We start from the raw sequence: 16,832 nt of genomic DNA, 5'->3' as shown, positions 1-16,832 counted from the left end.
TCAGGAGTTGGTGAGGGCTCCAACCCTGGAGGCATTCAAGAGAAACTTAGACAATCTCCTGGCAGATCGGCTTTGATTTATATTCCTGTGTTGAGCAGGGGGTTGGACTTGATGGCCTTGTAGGCCCCTTCCAACTTCAGTATTCTATGAGAAAAGTTCACATTTATGTAGCAAATCTGTCCAGAGGGTTTGACAAAAGAGTGCAACAGTGCAACTGTCCCTGACTGGAAATCATTCTCCTCTGGGAGCGGACAGGAAAACTTTCAGATGTTTTTGGTGATTCCCATCAGACATATTTAGCATAAAAATGATTTGGGACTGTGGAAGTTCTCATCCAAAAAATCTTAAAGGCCATGGGTTCCCTCAACCAGTTATAGCCAGTACACCACACTGCCTTCTCCTTAAAAATGTATATATGCAAAATGGCCCAGATTCGTGGGATTATATGGATGTTTCAAGTGTCCTTGTATATCTGACTTTGTTATTTCTATCGTGGACTTTACCCTTTCACAGATCTTTAGATATTTATTAAATGTATTGAACCCACTTTGTTAAAAAAGCTAAGTTACACTTCCATATTTGGGCTGTTTATTTTTGAAAGATAAATTTTATTTACTGTAAGCTTTATTATTATTTTAAGATGCCCTGAAATTAGTGTGGATGATTAGGTTAAAAAATATGGCATCTATTCTTTCGCTTATGGGAACAGGAGCCTGGACTTCATTGAATTTTGTAGGCAAGGGGATCCTAAGCTTCTCTCCTCAGAAGTAAGCGACATAACGTCCAGTGAGGCTTAGCTTATAGGAAGGTGGCAGGGTTTACATCCCGATTCCAGCCATATGTTTAATCGGGAACAAGAACTCCGGAATACTGTACAACGAAAAACCTTATTTCGGAATTAAGGCAATGGGTCACCCCCCTACCACCACATTTGACTCCACCCCTCCCAGTTTGATTGGCTAGCTGCATTTTTAAGCTATCCAATCAAAGGCAAAGACGTTAGAGGCGGGACGCCATGGTCGCGGAAATGCTCTTTAACAAAGCGCTCCTTCCTGGCGGCGTCTTGTCTTCTCTTCCATTGGTCGAACGCCGTGCATCCCTTGCATTCCTTCTGGCCTACTGTCACATTCTATAACCAATCCTCACTAAGAATCCAAGCGACTCTTGTGACGTATACACCGTAGTTTAAGTCCTACGTCTTCATTGGCTGTTTCTTCCCTTGTATCTAGATAGGCCCAGCTTCTTCTGCGTGCTGTTTGCCTTTGATAAGTCGAGGGGCTGCCGTTCAAAGAGCGGATTGGTCGATGCTTTCGGCGAGGGGCGGGGCTGAAAGGGGGCGCGAATTTGGAGAAATAGAACGGAGGTGGAGGAAGGTTCCATTGCGGGAGCAGGTGAGTGACTTCTATTTCTTCCGTGCTTCTGGCATTGTGACGTCACCCACTATTTCGTTCTAAGCGCCCTAATACTGTACCCTCTTTGTTCCAACCTTCCCCTGCCAGGCTTGTTTGACGTCATGCTCAAAGATCTCGCTTGTGTTCGTTGACGGTGACGTCACACCTCATGGACCACCACCATTTACTTTTGCTTGGGAAAAATTTTTCCACCTGTATTCTGGAATTTTAACGACACAGAAGTATGTTCGTGTGATATTGTAATATAAATGTAAAACATGTTACGTTTAATATGAGAATTTCGCTGCAGTAGTATTCTGTTAAGTAAAACTGTACCCTACTTAAAGAGCATTTTTTGTTTTTTTATTCATTAATTGACACATACAGCATTTAATAAGCCCTGGCTGATCTTAACAGTACCATGTTATGCTTCTTTATACAGTAGTAACGCTCATTATGTTCAGTGGTTTTAAGTTTAGGTAAATCTGCCTGGAAGTGCAGATTTGTTAACTTGGTAAGATTGCTAGCTTACTAATTACAGGTAACTGATTAAAAATCCATAGTGTACTTACTTGAGAAAAATGTAATTGAATTTAATGGACTTCTGATTAAACATAGGGCTGTGTTGTCATGCTGCAATCCTGTGCACGTTTACTTAGAAAGTAAGCACTAAATATATTCCTGAGTCTGCATTATGTGCAGTTTTGGATCTAGGATGGTCAACTCATTCCCCACTCTATATTGCTGGACTGCCATGATTCTTTACCATCGGCAGTATTCACTAAAGGCTGGTGGGAGCCCAAAGACATCTGCTGGGTCAGATATTAGACTCCCCTGTTCTATATTAACTACGTAAGGATGCGATCACCACCTGGTTTCTTAAGGCTTCTGTTAGGGCTCCAACAGGACTCACTGTTTTTACAACTTGGAAAAAACTATGGAAGACTGGAACTAATAGTAAAAAAAAAAAAAAAAAGCAGATCACAGACAATTCCAAGCTCTGTGGTTGATGCCTGTGACTTTCTGCCCAATACTGGGCAGCTGAAGTCCACCTGCCCTTTTAATTCCCTCTCATTGCTCAGGAGTGACACTTCATTTTGGGCAGTGAAGTTGATACATGTAGTAATGTATCACTGCTGCTACTAGGACCCAGTGATGGGGCATGTGTGTTTCTATACCGGAAGTCTGTGCTTTGTCTAGAATCATCATTTGTCGTCATCTCCCACCTAGAGTGGTCGTATAGACCAGATGGGCGGGATACAAATCAAATAGACCAGGTGGGCGGGATACAAATCAAATCAATCAATAAAATAAAATAAAATAAATACATCTCAGAACTGTAGAGCTGGAAGGGCCCCTATGGATCACTGAGTCCAACCTCTATTAAGGAGGCACAGTGAAGAATTGATGCCAGATGCCTAAACTACTCAACTATCTCTCCCCCCCCCCGGATTTAGAGCTGGCCTTACATGTATGCATTAAGTGTTTTGGGGGTGTTATCCCTTGCAGTCTTTCACATGAGAGAATGCGTGTCTCTTTTATAAATGGCACTAGTCTGCTGCACAGTTTGTGTGTGCGTGTTGTTTTTTTTTTAAACAAATCACCTTAAAAGCAAATTAACATTTGGACAGATCTTCAGGCCAATTTATAGGGTACACATATTTGGCTGATTGAGGCAGTGTGATTGGGTCTGGGCCAGGACCTTGGAGATCCGGGTTTAAATCCCTACTCATTGGAAAATCCTGAACCAGTCATTCTCTGTCAGCTTTATTTACTTGACAGGATTAGTCCTGGGGAAAATATGGGGAATTGAGAACAGCATGCATTTATACATGGAAAGATAGGGTGGAAATGTAATCAGTTAAATACATCAGTATGTTTTAGGTAATTTGATGAGCTATTGTTGTAGCTCTCTTCAGCTGTTTGGTTTACCCATATCTATATCCCAGGGGGAATATAAGAGTTACCGACCCCAAACATCTGTGATGCCTTACATTAAGTTCTGTAGTGTTTTTTTGTTTGTTTAAGGTTGTTTGCTGGTATTCTGTTTGGTCGGTTTGCCCAAAGCAAACTGCTTTTTGTAAAAGCATTAAAAATGTGCTCTTTGTGAATCATAACTTTATACAGTGTGTCATTCACTGGCGTTTTATGCTAAAAAATGTAACATTGGCTTTAAAAGGATGTTAGAGGAATCTCCACAGGATCAGTCCACCAAGGACTACCTGTGAGCCACGAGGGTTATTTGGAGCCTCCATGTTATGGGGCAGTCTATCTCTGACTACTTAGAGACTGAACTCAGCATCTTGTTGTAACTTTCTGGTTAAGCTAGGATACATCCTGCTTGTGGGTTTCCTTCTGGGGCAAGAGAGCTTGGAAATGTGACTTTGTGGACTACAACCCCCACACTCCCCAGTTGCCATGCTGTCTGTCTGGAGGATTCTGGGGGTTCTAACCCCCAAAAGGCACATTTCCAAACTCTACATGCAACTCACAGGGCAGGAAACCAGGCGTTGATGTGCTCCAGCTAAGCTTTGTGCTTTCCCTAAATATTACTCAAACCCCTCCCTGTTCGCTGAGCCCTGAGATTTGTCCCTTATCCTTTTCCCTGCTAGGCATCATGCGGCGCGGCTCACGAGGCGGTCCCACTCCTAGGAGGACTCCCTCCACACCCCCTTCACGCCGAGGCCCTGGAATATCTCCACGCCGTTCACCTCGATCTTCCCCCCGCCGTCCCCCTCAGAGACAACAACCAGCAGAAGAGGCAGGTGAGACAGAGTGTGTTCTAACTTTTTTGGGAGGGTAGGGTGAAAGGGAATAGGTGCAAAGGGGTGTGTCAGTCCTCCTCTGTTTATTTGTTATACAGTGGTGCCTCGCTAGACGATTGGTTCGTTTAATGACAAATTCGCTTTACGATGAGGTTTTCTGAGCAATCTTGTGCTCCGTTTAACGATGTTTCCTATGGCCGATTTTCACTTTACGATGTTAGGGACCTTGCCTCGCAAGACGGTTAAATTTTAGGTCCCTGTTTTTCGCTTTACGATGTTTTGACAGCTCGGGTTTGCTTTGCGAAACGGGTTTTTAAATGGTCACTGTTTCGTTAGACGGCTGTCTTCGCTTGGGAAACGCGTTTTGCTTAACGATGTTTCCTATGGCGATTTTCGCTTTACAATGACAATCCGTTCCCATTGGAACGGATTATCCGGTTTTCAATGCTTTTCTATGGAAAACCGCATTTCGCTTAATGACGATTTCGCTTGACAGCGATTTTTGCGGAACACAGTAACCTCATCTTTGGAGGCACCACTGTATTTGTATGGAGGAATTTTTCATTTTAGTCATCCCCACCACTTTATCCTCACAGCCCTGAGCGACTGGATAGGTCACCCAGTAAGTTTCACGGGTTAAGAATAATAATGATGTTCCGTCAAGTCAGTTCTGACTAATGACGACCCTTTTGGGGGGTTTCTGGGTAGAGAATACTCAGAAATGGTTTACCACTGCCTTCTTGGGGGGGCACCCTGGGTCTGTGCAGCTCGCCCAAGGCCACACCAGCTGGCTCTGTTCACAAGGGGCCTAGTGAGGAATCGAACTGCCAACCTTTGGCTTCACAGAGGTTGGCAGTTCGATTCACAGCCAGTGACCTAAACCCCTGAGCTATCCAGCCAGCCTTATGTATCCGGTAATCATATGCCATCAAGTAAAATCTGACTTATGGCAACACTTTTCAGAATTTGCTATGTAGAAAATACTCAGAAGTGTTTTAATGGGACTAAGCAGCTTGCCCAAGGCTATCCAGGCTGGCTCTTCTTGCCGGAGGCACCGTGAGGAATAGAACTCTCAGCCCCTGGCTCCACAGTCAGATACCCAATTCACTGAGCTATCCAGCCAGCCATGACTTAGTCTTTCCTCTTAAGTCTGACTGTGACTTGAACTGCTACACCACCCTCTTTCATCATAGACCCCTTTCATCATAGCAAAAAAACCCACCTTCTCTTAATGCAGTGGTCCCCAGCCTGGGGCCTCCAGATGTTCTTGGACTTCAGCTCCCAGAAATCCTGGCCAGCAGAGGTGGTGGTGAAGGCTTCTGGGAGTTGGAGTCCAAGAACATCTGGAAACCCAATTTTGGGGACCACTGTCTTAATGGGATGCTTACAACAAGCCTGATTGTTTTTCTGAAGTTGTTGGGGGGTGGCTGGGAACAAGCATTCAAAACAGATATAAAAGAACTAAAATGTGCCTTTTTATCCAGTAACTATTATGATGATGTGCGACTCATGCAGAGTAAAGCCTTCAGAGCTGACATGTTACTAGAAGGCTAAACAAACCGCCGGAGACCTCACATTGGCCTTGGAACTTCTGCAATGTTTGATTAAAAGAGATCCTTGCAGTTGGCAGCGGTTGTATCCACATATTAGTTTCATGTAGAATAAACCTAAATACAGGCAAGGAGCAGAGAAAGCTGGCCAAAGGACCATTTCCCTTGCTGATCGCGATTGTGGTTCTTAACAGGGTTTGCTTCCAAGTTTGGATACTTGGAACTTTAGCCAAATTACCTTGGGCTCAGTGGGGTGCACAATGTGGGACTAATTAGTAGTAGAGTTTTTGGCTCCGATGAAATTTCAGTGTCCAAGGAACTAGGTAGAGAGTTTTTTTCCCCCTAGATCAAATCAAGCCCGAACAATCTCTGGAGGCAGAAATGTTGAAAGCCGAGGCTGCCATTCTTTGGGCACATCCTGAGGAGGCAGGATTCTCTGGAAAAGACTACAGTGGGGTCTTGACTTAAGAACGACTTGAGTTAAGAACATTTTGACTTAAGAACCACTCTCATAGGAAAATATTGACTTGACTTACATACTTAGATTTGAGTTAAGAACTGAAAAAAAAACCACGTGGGAGGCAGGGAAAGTGCAAAATTTGAACTTTCGGTTAACTGTTGGCCAGTGAAAAGGGTGCCTGTCTGCTTCCTCACTCTTCCCAGCGTTTAGAGAGTGGATTGGGAGACAGTCTTCAGACTGCCTGGTACTGCCTGGGCTGTATTTTCCCTGCCTTCCCTGAACCTTTCTTGACCTAAGAAAAAAAGAAACAAAATATCCCCCTCTAGTGGTCGAAGGCGGAATAGCAGCTTCCCATTAGTTTCTATGGACGGAAAAGAGCAGATACGGATCAAATGGTTTTCAATGCATTCCTATGGGAAATGCAGATTTGACTTGAGAACTTTTTGACTTGAGAACCGCCTTCCAATACGGATTAAGTTCTCAAGTCAAGACCCCACTGTATTATGCTGAGAAAGGTGGAGGGCAGCGGGAAAAGAGCGAGACCAAACACAAGATGGATTGACTTCCTAAAGGAACCCACAAATTTGAGTTTACAAGAGCTGAGCAGGGCAGTTGAGGACAGCTCCTTTTGGAGATGGCTTGCTCGTAGGGTTGCCATTAACCGCCTTAGGTCCCCTTATTGGGAGAAACGCACACCTAGAAAATAAACAAGCCAAGGAGCCAATAAATAAATCAGAGGTGACTTAATTGTTGTGTTTGAATGTGAGCTTTTCTGGACACGTCCACTTCTTCAGGCTATTCACGCTGCCCTTTCTTTTCTCTCTCTCTCTCTGTAACGTAGGAAAAAGATCCTTCCTTCCTTTACTCTTCTTATCTCTTTGAAGCCTCTTCCAAATGATCTGTTCCTTTCCCAAGACGTGAGCCCCCTTTCCGTCCCTTGACTCCTCCTAATCCCTTTTTTCTCTCCATGCAGGGCACCGGCGGCGGCGAAGGTACCGACCTGGCCAACGGGCATTGCTGGAAATCCGGAAATACCAGAAAAGCACCCAACTCCTCATCCAGAAGTTGCCATTTGCCCGTGTGGTGAGTCGTGCTGACAGTTGGCGTTGTGCTGGTATCACGCTGCCTCCAGTCCTGCTTCTGGCATCTCTTTCTTTGTATATGGCTTGCGTGGGTCACTAGCCACATTTCTCCAGCATCAAATTGCTACCTTCCAGCATCTACGGAGGCCATCTCAGTCTCTCTAATAGTGGGTCCGGCCCTCATCTGGTGTGTGTTTTTAAAGCAAGGTCTTTTTTACCTGCATAGAATAAACCTATCTGTAGGCAGTGTGATGCGTACACTGCTTTCTGGCCAAAGTTTTAGTGATTAGGAATTAGTTTCCTTTTTCTTTCCTGTGGTTTGTAAGCCTCACACTTTGGCATTACAGTGGTGCCTCGCATTACGACGTTAATTCATTCCAGCGAAATCGCTGTAGAACGAAAATGTCGTAAAGCGATATTAAAAAGCCCATAGAAACGCATTAAAACCCGGTTAATGCGTTCCGATGGGCTGGAAACTCACCGTCCAGCAAAGATCCTCCATAGGGGCAGCAATTTTCGGTGGCTGTCTTGCGAGGAATCTGTCCGAAAACACAGCGGGAAGCCATTTTATTTACCCGGCGGCCATTTTGAAACCACCGATAAAATCATCGGTTTGCGATGATCGGTTCCCGAAGCAGGGAACCGATCATCGCAAAGCGAAATTCCCCCATAGGAAACATCGTTTTGCGATCGCAAAACATCGACATCAAGCAATTTTGCCGTCAAACGGAGCGCTCGTCTTGCGAGGCACCACTGTATTTGTGTCTGAAGCTGTCATTTAATACTAAAATATTTCACATTTTATGAAATGTTTGTAAATTTTATAGAACTGATAAACTGTATGTAAAATTGCTGTTTGGATAAAAATCACATTAATTTGAATCATGATTTAAATTAAAAATAAATGGATTTTAAAAATTGAAAAAGTAAGAAAATCAGATTCTTAAAAATTTAAATTGTGATTTAAATCAGTTTTGATATTTAGTCAAATTATTGTTATTTAATAAAATCCACCCTGTTTGGAAGTACTATATTCTTATAGAGGTGATTTATACTGTTGGTACATTTCTGGATTTTTTTTTGTATTACAACTTTTGCATTGTATGGGTTGTGTAGATTGAAACTGTGTCTTCTAAAGCTATAGGCACTCTTAGGTCCGGTCCCTATGTGAAAAGGTTCTCTTCTCCATCAGAGGCTTGGGATGGTTGTACTGAGGCAAGCGTGTGTGAAAGGATCCCTTTCGTCTATCCCACGGTTAATTTTGAACATATTCTTAGGGCTGTCCTATAAACCCCTGGAATCCTGGCCCAGCCTCAACCAGTAGAGTTAGTCAAACTCTTTTTGGCTCATGGGCCGAGTTCCAATGTGGGCATGGTCTCAAAGACCACATTTTAGCAGTGGAGGAATCTAAAAGATTACCAGTTTTGGATCACAAATTCCAGAATCCCCCAACAGTCATGCTGTCCAGGGCATTTTGGGAGTTGTAGTCCAAAATGATAATCTTTCCCATCCTTGAAGTGAAATGTTGCTGTTTGTCCACATGGTGATGCTCGTTACCTCAGCTTGAAACCGCAGGGTTTCTGCCTTTAATCCATATTTGTCAAATGAAACTGAAATGTATAATGATTTTTTTTAGTATGTTGCTGAACAACTGACGTTTTAGACCTTTAACCTAAATTTTTCTTTGTTATAGTTCTAGACTCTTTCCTCCCTGCTTGGGCATCCGTGGATAGATTGAAAAGTTGTGATCAGGATGGATTTGATTTAAATCACAATTTAAATAAATAATTGGATTTCTCACAATTTTAATTACAAAAAGATTAAAAATTTTAAAATCTGTTTTTTAGTTTAAATTGTGATTTAAATCAATTTTATTTTTTTAAAAAACATAGATTTTTATCCACTTTAGCTGTGATCCTTGTTTTGTTTTGTTGTTCTTGTCTGTCTCAATTGATGTGTCATGGCTTTAAGAAATAATGGTCACAGATTATCACAATCTCTGGGAAGTATTTGGATCCTATGTGCAGCTCTGTCCTCAAAGTCTGAGTGATTCTGGACAGGAATCAGCTCAAAATACAAAATTTTACATAGCTATTTTTAACTTGCTTTTTCTTCTGTTGAAGGAGAGCATTTATACTGTATAGCTCTCTAAAAGGCTCGGTGCAGTATTGATCCACACATGAAATTCAGTTTTACTCTTGTAAAAGAGTAAAGACTCTCCCTGTGAGACCACCCTTAGATAGTTCTCAGCTCTTGTAAAAAATGGCCTTCATGAGGCAGAATGAGGCAGTAGCCTAAGCTGGGGAATAGTGTATTCCAGAGTTTTGAATTTCTGGTTGAATTCCTTTAGTCACGCATAGTAGAAATACAGAGTTTCACAGAGGAGAATAGTTTCAAGTTGCCTAGATAGTCCACCCTTTTCTTATTTACTGGCACTTAAAAGTCTCAGTGACTCACTCTGAGACATTTCTAGGAGAAAGAATAAAAAACATTACTTATACAGTGGTGCCTCGCTAGACAGTTACCCCACATGACAGGTTTTTTTTCGCTAGACATTGACTTTTTGCAGTCGCTATAGCGATTCGCAAAACACTGATTCCTATGGGGGAATTTTGCTGGACAATGTTTGGTCCCTGCTTTGCAAACCGATTTTTGCTAGATGACAATTTGCTTTTCGCTAGACGATGATTTTGCTAAACAGTGATTTCAGTGGAACGGATTATCATCGTCTAGTGAGGCACCCCTGTAGTTGTGAACAGATCAACAGCAAACTAAAAAAATATACTGCTTCCAACAGACTAAAGAGAGGGAAAGGAAACACACAGCAGAGAGGCGGGACTCTATTTAAATTCAGAGGAGGGGAAGATACGATTGGTTAGTGATGGATAGATTGAGAGTCACCCCAGCATAGACAGGTCCCTCCCAGCCAACTCTACTAAAGGCAGCATGCGAGGTTGCCAAAATCCCAACCTTGGGGTGGTAATATATATTCAGAAGGCCGTGTGCCACATGGACTGGTCGGTTCCCCCATTCAAAGAAAGACAGAGAAAGGAGAAACCAGATTAGTATCTAATTTTGTGGCTGTTTTAAAGGCTAGAAATGTCACAGTTGCTTTGTGTTCAGAAGACAATATGCAGGCAGGGAAAAGGGGAGAGGGGTTGATATACTGCTGGGGACTTGCCTTGAATATTTTTAAACAATGTTTATGTAACAGCTGATTCATTAGGCAGTTCAAGGGCAGCTGTGCCATGAAAAAAACGTGATAAATGGTCCAGCCTCGAGGTTTCAAATCTTAGTTGGGACACTTTTAAAAAACAAAACAAAAAGCAATCAGAGAAACTGTGTTTGTGAGTGTGCCTGTATGTCTTTCTTTGGCTACCTCTGATCACTTTGTACTATTTTAACATGATAAACACTCTCTTAACGGCTGCAACCCTGCAGTAATGGATGTGGAAATTAGCTTCATTTAAAGCATTGGGACTCTCTTCTGAACATTGCACTGTATATTTGCATGTCTGTACATCCTTACCTGGGTGTGAGTTCCACTCATCTCAGTGCACTTTACCTGTGAATAGTCACATATATTTGGGGGGGTGTGGAAAAAGATGGCCTTCCATATGCTGTTGGACTGTAACGTCCATCCATCCAGCCTGCAGAATCAATGGAGATGATGGCTGAGCGGGATGATAGTCCTTGGGCTGGGCTCTGGATCTGCTGAGGTCCATAGGTGGTGCTCTGCTCTTCCCTAGGTCATACCTCCCCCCCTTCCCCATGAGACCACCCTTAAATAATTTCCCAACTTTTGTAAGTCTTTCTCTCCATTCTAAATAGTTGAGATGCCTCTTCTGGGACAGAATTACTAGCAATATGAGAATTAAGCTAAAATAGCTGCTACAGTGGTGCCTCGCTTAATGATTGCTTTGTTAAATGATGAAACCGCTATATGATGACTGTTTTGCAATCGCAAAACGATGTTTTAATAGGCAAAATCCGCTTTGCGATGATCGGTTCTCTGCTTCTCATTACAATGATTTTTAAAACAGCTGATCGGCGGCTTCAAAATAGCCGCCCACTGTGTAAAATGGCTTCCCGCTGTGTTTTTGGATGGATTCCTTGCTATACAGGCACCGCAAATGGCTGCCCCTATGGAGGATCTTCGCTGGACAGTGAGTTTTCAGCCCATTGGAACTCATTGAACGGGTTTTCAATGCATTTGAATTGGATTTTTGATTTCGCTCTACAGTGATTTCGCTGGAATGGATTATCCTCGTTAAGCGAGGCACCACTGTATTTGAAAACTTGCTCTTTCCCTTTTGGGCTCATGAACTGCTGGATAGCTCAGTGGTTTTCCCTCAGAGGTTGGGGGGTTCAATTCCCCCACTGGGCCTCCTTGACAGAGGCTGGACATGACCCATAGATTCCCTACCCGCTTGGCAGTTCTAAGAGGAGGAGGAAAATCCACTCCTCCCTGGGGTGTGTGGACCACGGAGAATTTTTCTGAAATGGCCCTTGGGCCTTGAGCTGACCTGTATGGTTTCATGGCATGGGCTGTTGTAAAGATTGAGAGCGAAAGGGTTGCTTTGCGAGCTTTTCTAGTGTGGCCCAAAGCCTTGTGATCTTTGTCTCCCCGCTCTGCAGGTGCGAGAAATCTGCTTGGAGTTTACCCGCGGGGTTGACATGCAATGGCAGGCCATGGCGTTGCTTGCTTTGCAGGAGGTAAGTCTTGGGGATGTGGAGGTGAAGAGACTAAGGCTGGGAGGGAAATCGACCTGAGATGGACCGTTAAGAGACAAAGTGAAAAAAAATGATTTGTTTGAAATGGGGTGATGGAGGAGAGCTTTGTTGGTGCCCTGGACTGCCAGAATGGCAATCAAGGGGCTCCTAGATCAAATCAAGCCTGAACGATCTCTGGAGGCAAAAAAAGGTTGAAGCTGAGGCTGTCCTACTTTGGGGACAGCCGTGAGAAAGCAGGTTTCTCTGGAAAAGACAATCCTGCTGTGAAAAGGGGGAAGGCAGCAGGAAAAGAGGAAGACCAAATACAAGATGGATTGACTCCCTAAACGAAGCCACAAGAGTCTGCAGGAACTGAGCAAAGCTATGGAGGACAGGATATTTTGGAGATTGATCATTCATAGGGTTGCTGTAAATCAGAGGTGACTTCACAGCACACAACAACAACAACAACAACAACAACAACAACAACAACAACAACAACAACAACAAGACTTGAATTCAGATCCCTGTTCAGGTCATAGTGTGGAGGAGATTCCTCCTCATTGTAACTCAGCTGTTTCCCAGAATACATATAATTAACTATACTAAAGATATAAGAAAGCCTATTGGCTATTTTAATACATTTATATAATTGCTAAATTCTAACACTTATGGTTATGTCTCAAGAGTTTAAAGCAGTCTCTGGGTGGTTTACAATTTAATTATGCGGAGTACACATTGCCCCCCCCAACCCCAGCAAGCTCAATATTCAATTTACCAACCTCAGAAGGCTGAGTCAACCTTGAGCCGGCTACCGGGGCTTATCAGGACCAAAATCAGGTCGTGAGCAGACTTTTGACTTCAGTACTGCAGTTTAATCACTGCACCACAAGACTTTATTGGTACCAGCATCCAAATTTTGACACTTTATTCCATTAGTGCTCTTTTAAGCACAAGGCCCACAAGGTCTATTTGTGTTATTTATTTTTTTAAGGAAATAGACTAGTCTTTGGTTCTGTCTTTTGCTACAAGGTTATTTGTAATTTTTTTGGTAGCATTTTATCACATATTTACAATTTTAGGTGTTTTTAGTTCATTATTTTAACTCCATATTTATCTAGGTGGTTAGTCACCCTGAGCACTTCATGAGGAATAATACATAATAAGATCTTTTTTTTTCCTGTAAGTTGACCGTGGTGTCCTTTCTTCCCTCCCTCTTTTCCTCTCAACCTTTTCTTAAGGCTGCCGAAGCTTTTCTCGTGCACTTGATGGAGGATGCTTACCTCTGTGCCATCCATGCCAAGCGGGTCACCCTCTACCCCAAGGACATACAGTTGGCTCGGCGGATCCGTGGCATCCACGAAGGCTTGGGCTAAGTGCCCGTCTCCCTGAGCTGCAGGCATTATTATTCTCTGGGGCTAGAAAAGCTCCAGAGAGCATCTCAAAGCAACCACGTCCGTGGTGCAGGAGTTCCTAATTGTGGCTGAAAACTGGGTGTGAGGACAGCGCAAGCTGGTTGGTTTCCTCCTGGATGGAAATTTTGAGGACATTTAAAGCCTTGATGTTTCATCCCCACCCCCACCCCCCCAATTTTTAACTGAGTCAATTCTGCATTTATTTGAGGATTGGGTAGGGTCACCCCCCCCAACCACGTCAAGTATTTTCAAAGCCCTTTTGCTTCTCTTACATATGATTTTGAACCAAAAGGACTAAACCATGGCATATACTTCCAGTGAAGGGATAGTATTTATACTTTTTAAAATTGAAGGTTTTTTTTTTTAAATAACTGTAATTCTTTAAGGTGATATTTTATACCGACTGCTCCTGTTGCCTTCAGATAAGTCTAGTCACAGTGCCTCAGCCGGAGCACCCCCACCCTGTTTTTAACAGGTATCTTTCAAGGCCCGTGTCCAGTCTGTTTGCTGTTATTGCTGCTTTTATCTGCTGTTAACCCCAGCTGCCTCCATGATTCCCTGCCATCTCGTCCTGAAATTTCATTTTAAAAATGAGATTCTAATAGGGGGAGAAATGGGGGGGGGGGAGAGAGAGAGACCTCCAACCAGAGGAAAGGAAAGCGACCTTGCTTCATGCTTTAATCCTGACTGAAATATGTTGAGTAAAAATCCTCAGAAACTGAGTGTTTGTGTGTGTAAGAGATGAGTCTCTGTGGCCTTTAAATTAAAGTACCCTCTATAGACTCTTTTGTAAGCGAAAGGTAAACTTTGAGAAGTTGTGAGGAGAAAGAGGTTTGGAGCAGACCGACAGTTCAAGAACATTTTCAGTCTGCATTTGTTTTTAAATACCTAATATGTCCATCAAAATGAAATAAAGTGGGTTTGAACATTTCTGTGTCTCGTCTTTATTTATTTAGTTAATTAGGTAACTTCTACCCATCTAGTGGCAAACTACTACTCTGGGCAGCTACAAAATAAAGGTACACAATAAAATAATAATAAAAAACAAAGCCCCCCTGAAAACCCAACTATTTATGAAAAACCACCTAATTCCCAAGATGGTGAGAATAGGAGCAACACTCTCTTCTCTGTTGCTGCTTCTAGACTCTGGAACTCCCCTCCACTAGGGGCCAGCCTGGCCCCATCTTTGCTGTCCTCCAAGCTGGCAATGACCTTTCTCCTCAAGCAGGCTTTCCCTTAGTAATTGTAACTGATGGTCTGAAAGAGTTTTTTTAAATGGACTGTTGTGCTCTGTTGTTTTAAATGTGTTTTACTATTGATTTTACTTCCCTTTTTTTAATATATTTGTTTAATTCTTAAACTTGTAAATATTGTATACTTCCTGTTTTAGCTTTTAAATGTTGTCTTTTTAATGATGCAAGCCGCCTTGGGTCCTTTTGAAGGGGGGGGGGGGAAAGGCAGGATTAAAATATCTTATTTTTTAAATTAAAGCTATTAAATGAACAGCCATCAATGAATAATAAACCATACACGTAGTGCTGTCACATATTTGCAAAATAATTAAATAAAAAAAAGGAGTAAGATTTTCAAAGAAAGGTCTAGGTGAAAAGTCAAGTTTTGATTTGCTTCCTAAGGCCAAGGAAAGGTCGCTGTTTCCTTGGTGTTCCTGGCTTTTGGTCTGGAGACCGTATGTTCCTGAACCCAGAGCGCTATGGGGTTGGGGACTTAAAATATCTGGCGTGTTCAGCAGTAAGCAGTATATTCTGGTAGCAGAGGAACCCTGGGCAGGATGTCCAGGAGAATACACGCCACCAAGGCATAGTCCCGAAAGATGGTCAAGTTATTTTGGCACCTCTGTGGCAGATTAAAAAAAACAAACTAGACCCTTTCTCCCTCTCCTCACAGGAAAAAAAATATACTACAGTAAACTAAATAAGTAACAATATTCTGCCCATTCACAACACCTTGAAAATCTGCCTGAGGGACTTATTCAGGGCCTTGGATTATGAGGGCTCTGTAAATTCAAAATGAGCCAACTGCATTAGCATGATTAATAATCTTCAGGTCTTTCAAGATGTCTTCATTTGTGCCAGGTATCACGCTAATAACAAACTCCTGTGTTAAGTACTTGACAGGATTGGTGTCCAAACTGAGAGAAAAGGAGGTGCCACAGCATGTATCAAAGAATCCGGTTTTCAGAAATATATTTTTTCCCTTTTAAATATGAAAATTAAGTCCTTTTTTTACTGCAGTGGGTGGGAGAGCATAACCAGAAATACTATATTAGGCTGCTTACAGGTACAATGAAAAGCTGTATAGAAGTTTAACACAAGGAACGGAGAGAAATTATGGATGTCTTGTTCAGGAATCCGCTTCCTCAGGCTTTAATCACATCCCCTTCCTGGATGGTCCAGAAATTGATATTACGTATCTGGGAGAGACGATCCATTCTTGTGCGGCTGAACCTCACAAACGACAGGTCGACCACCAGCAAGAGCCAATATTTTATACTGACTGGAGTGCTGGACTTGAAACTCAGGAGAACAAGTTTCTAGTCCTCGCTGGCCCGTTGTGGATCCCTCGCTCAGCCTCACCTCCTTCACGAAATGGTTTGTGAAGAGGAGGAGAGCCGGGCCACCTTGAGATCATTGGAGAAATGTACACAAATCTAACTAATAAATAAGAATGATACAGCTAAGCGAAACCTCAACATTCGGAAACGCTACGCAGTGCTTCTGCTTACCAGGATGTATGGGAGCATCCGGGGGCATCGAGGTAGCCTCTGTCAGAAACTGGGCACTGGGACGGGTAGACGTTTTGGCCTGGTTCCCATTCAGGGTGGCCCTCCGAGTGTGTTTGTGGTACCCCAGCCAACCGACCTCAGAGAGAACCAGTTTTCATGTAGCCACTGCAGCATCAAAGAATCAGCAAATCTCGTTGGCGAGAGACATGGCATGCTTTTAAGTGCAACGTCCCACTTGCTGGGGTCAGGGGTGGGGGGACATCACCTGCCTTTCCTTGGAAGACAACCACCCTGTGAATGCCTCTTCTCCCTACCATTTTCGTTGTCTCCGTTTTGTTTTTAGAAGCAGAAAAAAATAAAACACATCTCTAAATTGATTCACGCCATCCTGACCTTCGCAAGCCTACTGCCTTGACATCTCTAGGTTAGCCATTTAGCAGTTTGAGGATATATATATAAATGATAAAATTTCTGATGACCTTTTTCTTTGGGTGGGTGAGTGGGGGGGCAATATTTTTAAACCTGTCACTGAGTCAAGGATGTAGACTGACCATGTGCCTTCACTTGACATTCCCATGTTGGGGAAGGGGTGGGTACTTAGTGGGTGGGGGGTCTCCTGCCTGGTTACAGAAAGAAGCTCTGCCCCATATGTGGGGGCAGAGATGTCCTCTCATCTGGCAACGGAAGCCAGCAGGTAGTCCATATAAAGTGGG

At 43.1% G+C, this 16,832-nt stretch overlaps 1 protein-coding gene across 2 annotated transcripts; it reads left to right on the top strand.

Moving 5' to 3' along the window:
• Positions 1-1,235: 1,235 nt before the first annotated feature.
• On the top strand, positions 1,236-14,306 carry CENPA (centromere protein A). Of its 2 annotated transcripts, XM_020813760.3 has the most exons (6): positions 1,244-1,391; positions 1,500-1,633; positions 4,004-4,156; positions 7,140-7,249; positions 11,887-11,964; positions 13,203-14,306. In XM_020813760.3, the coding sequence occupies exons 3-6, from the start codon at positions 4,009-4,011 to the stop codon at positions 13,335-13,337; spliced, it is 471 nt and encodes a 156-aa protein (XP_020669419.1). In that variant the 5' UTR covers positions 1,244-1,391; positions 1,500-1,633; positions 4,004-4,008; the 3' UTR covers positions 13,338-14,306. The 2 variants fall into 2 exon arrangements, with proteins under 2 accessions (XP_020669420.1, XP_020669419.1); XM_020813761.3 differs by lacking the exon at positions 1,500-1,633 and having other exon boundaries at positions 1,236-1,391.
• The last annotated feature ends 2,526 nt before the right edge of the window (positions 14,307-16,832 follow it).

The sequence above is a fragment of the Pogona vitticeps genome, chromosome 2 (assembly GCF_051106095.1).
Source record: "Pogona vitticeps strain Pit_001003342236 chromosome 2, PviZW2.1, whole genome shotgun sequence".
Taxonomy (NCBI): Eukaryota; Metazoa; Chordata; class Lepidosauria; order Squamata; family Agamidae; genus Pogona; species Pogona vitticeps.
This window is presented reverse-complemented; position numbering and strand designations above follow the sequence as displayed.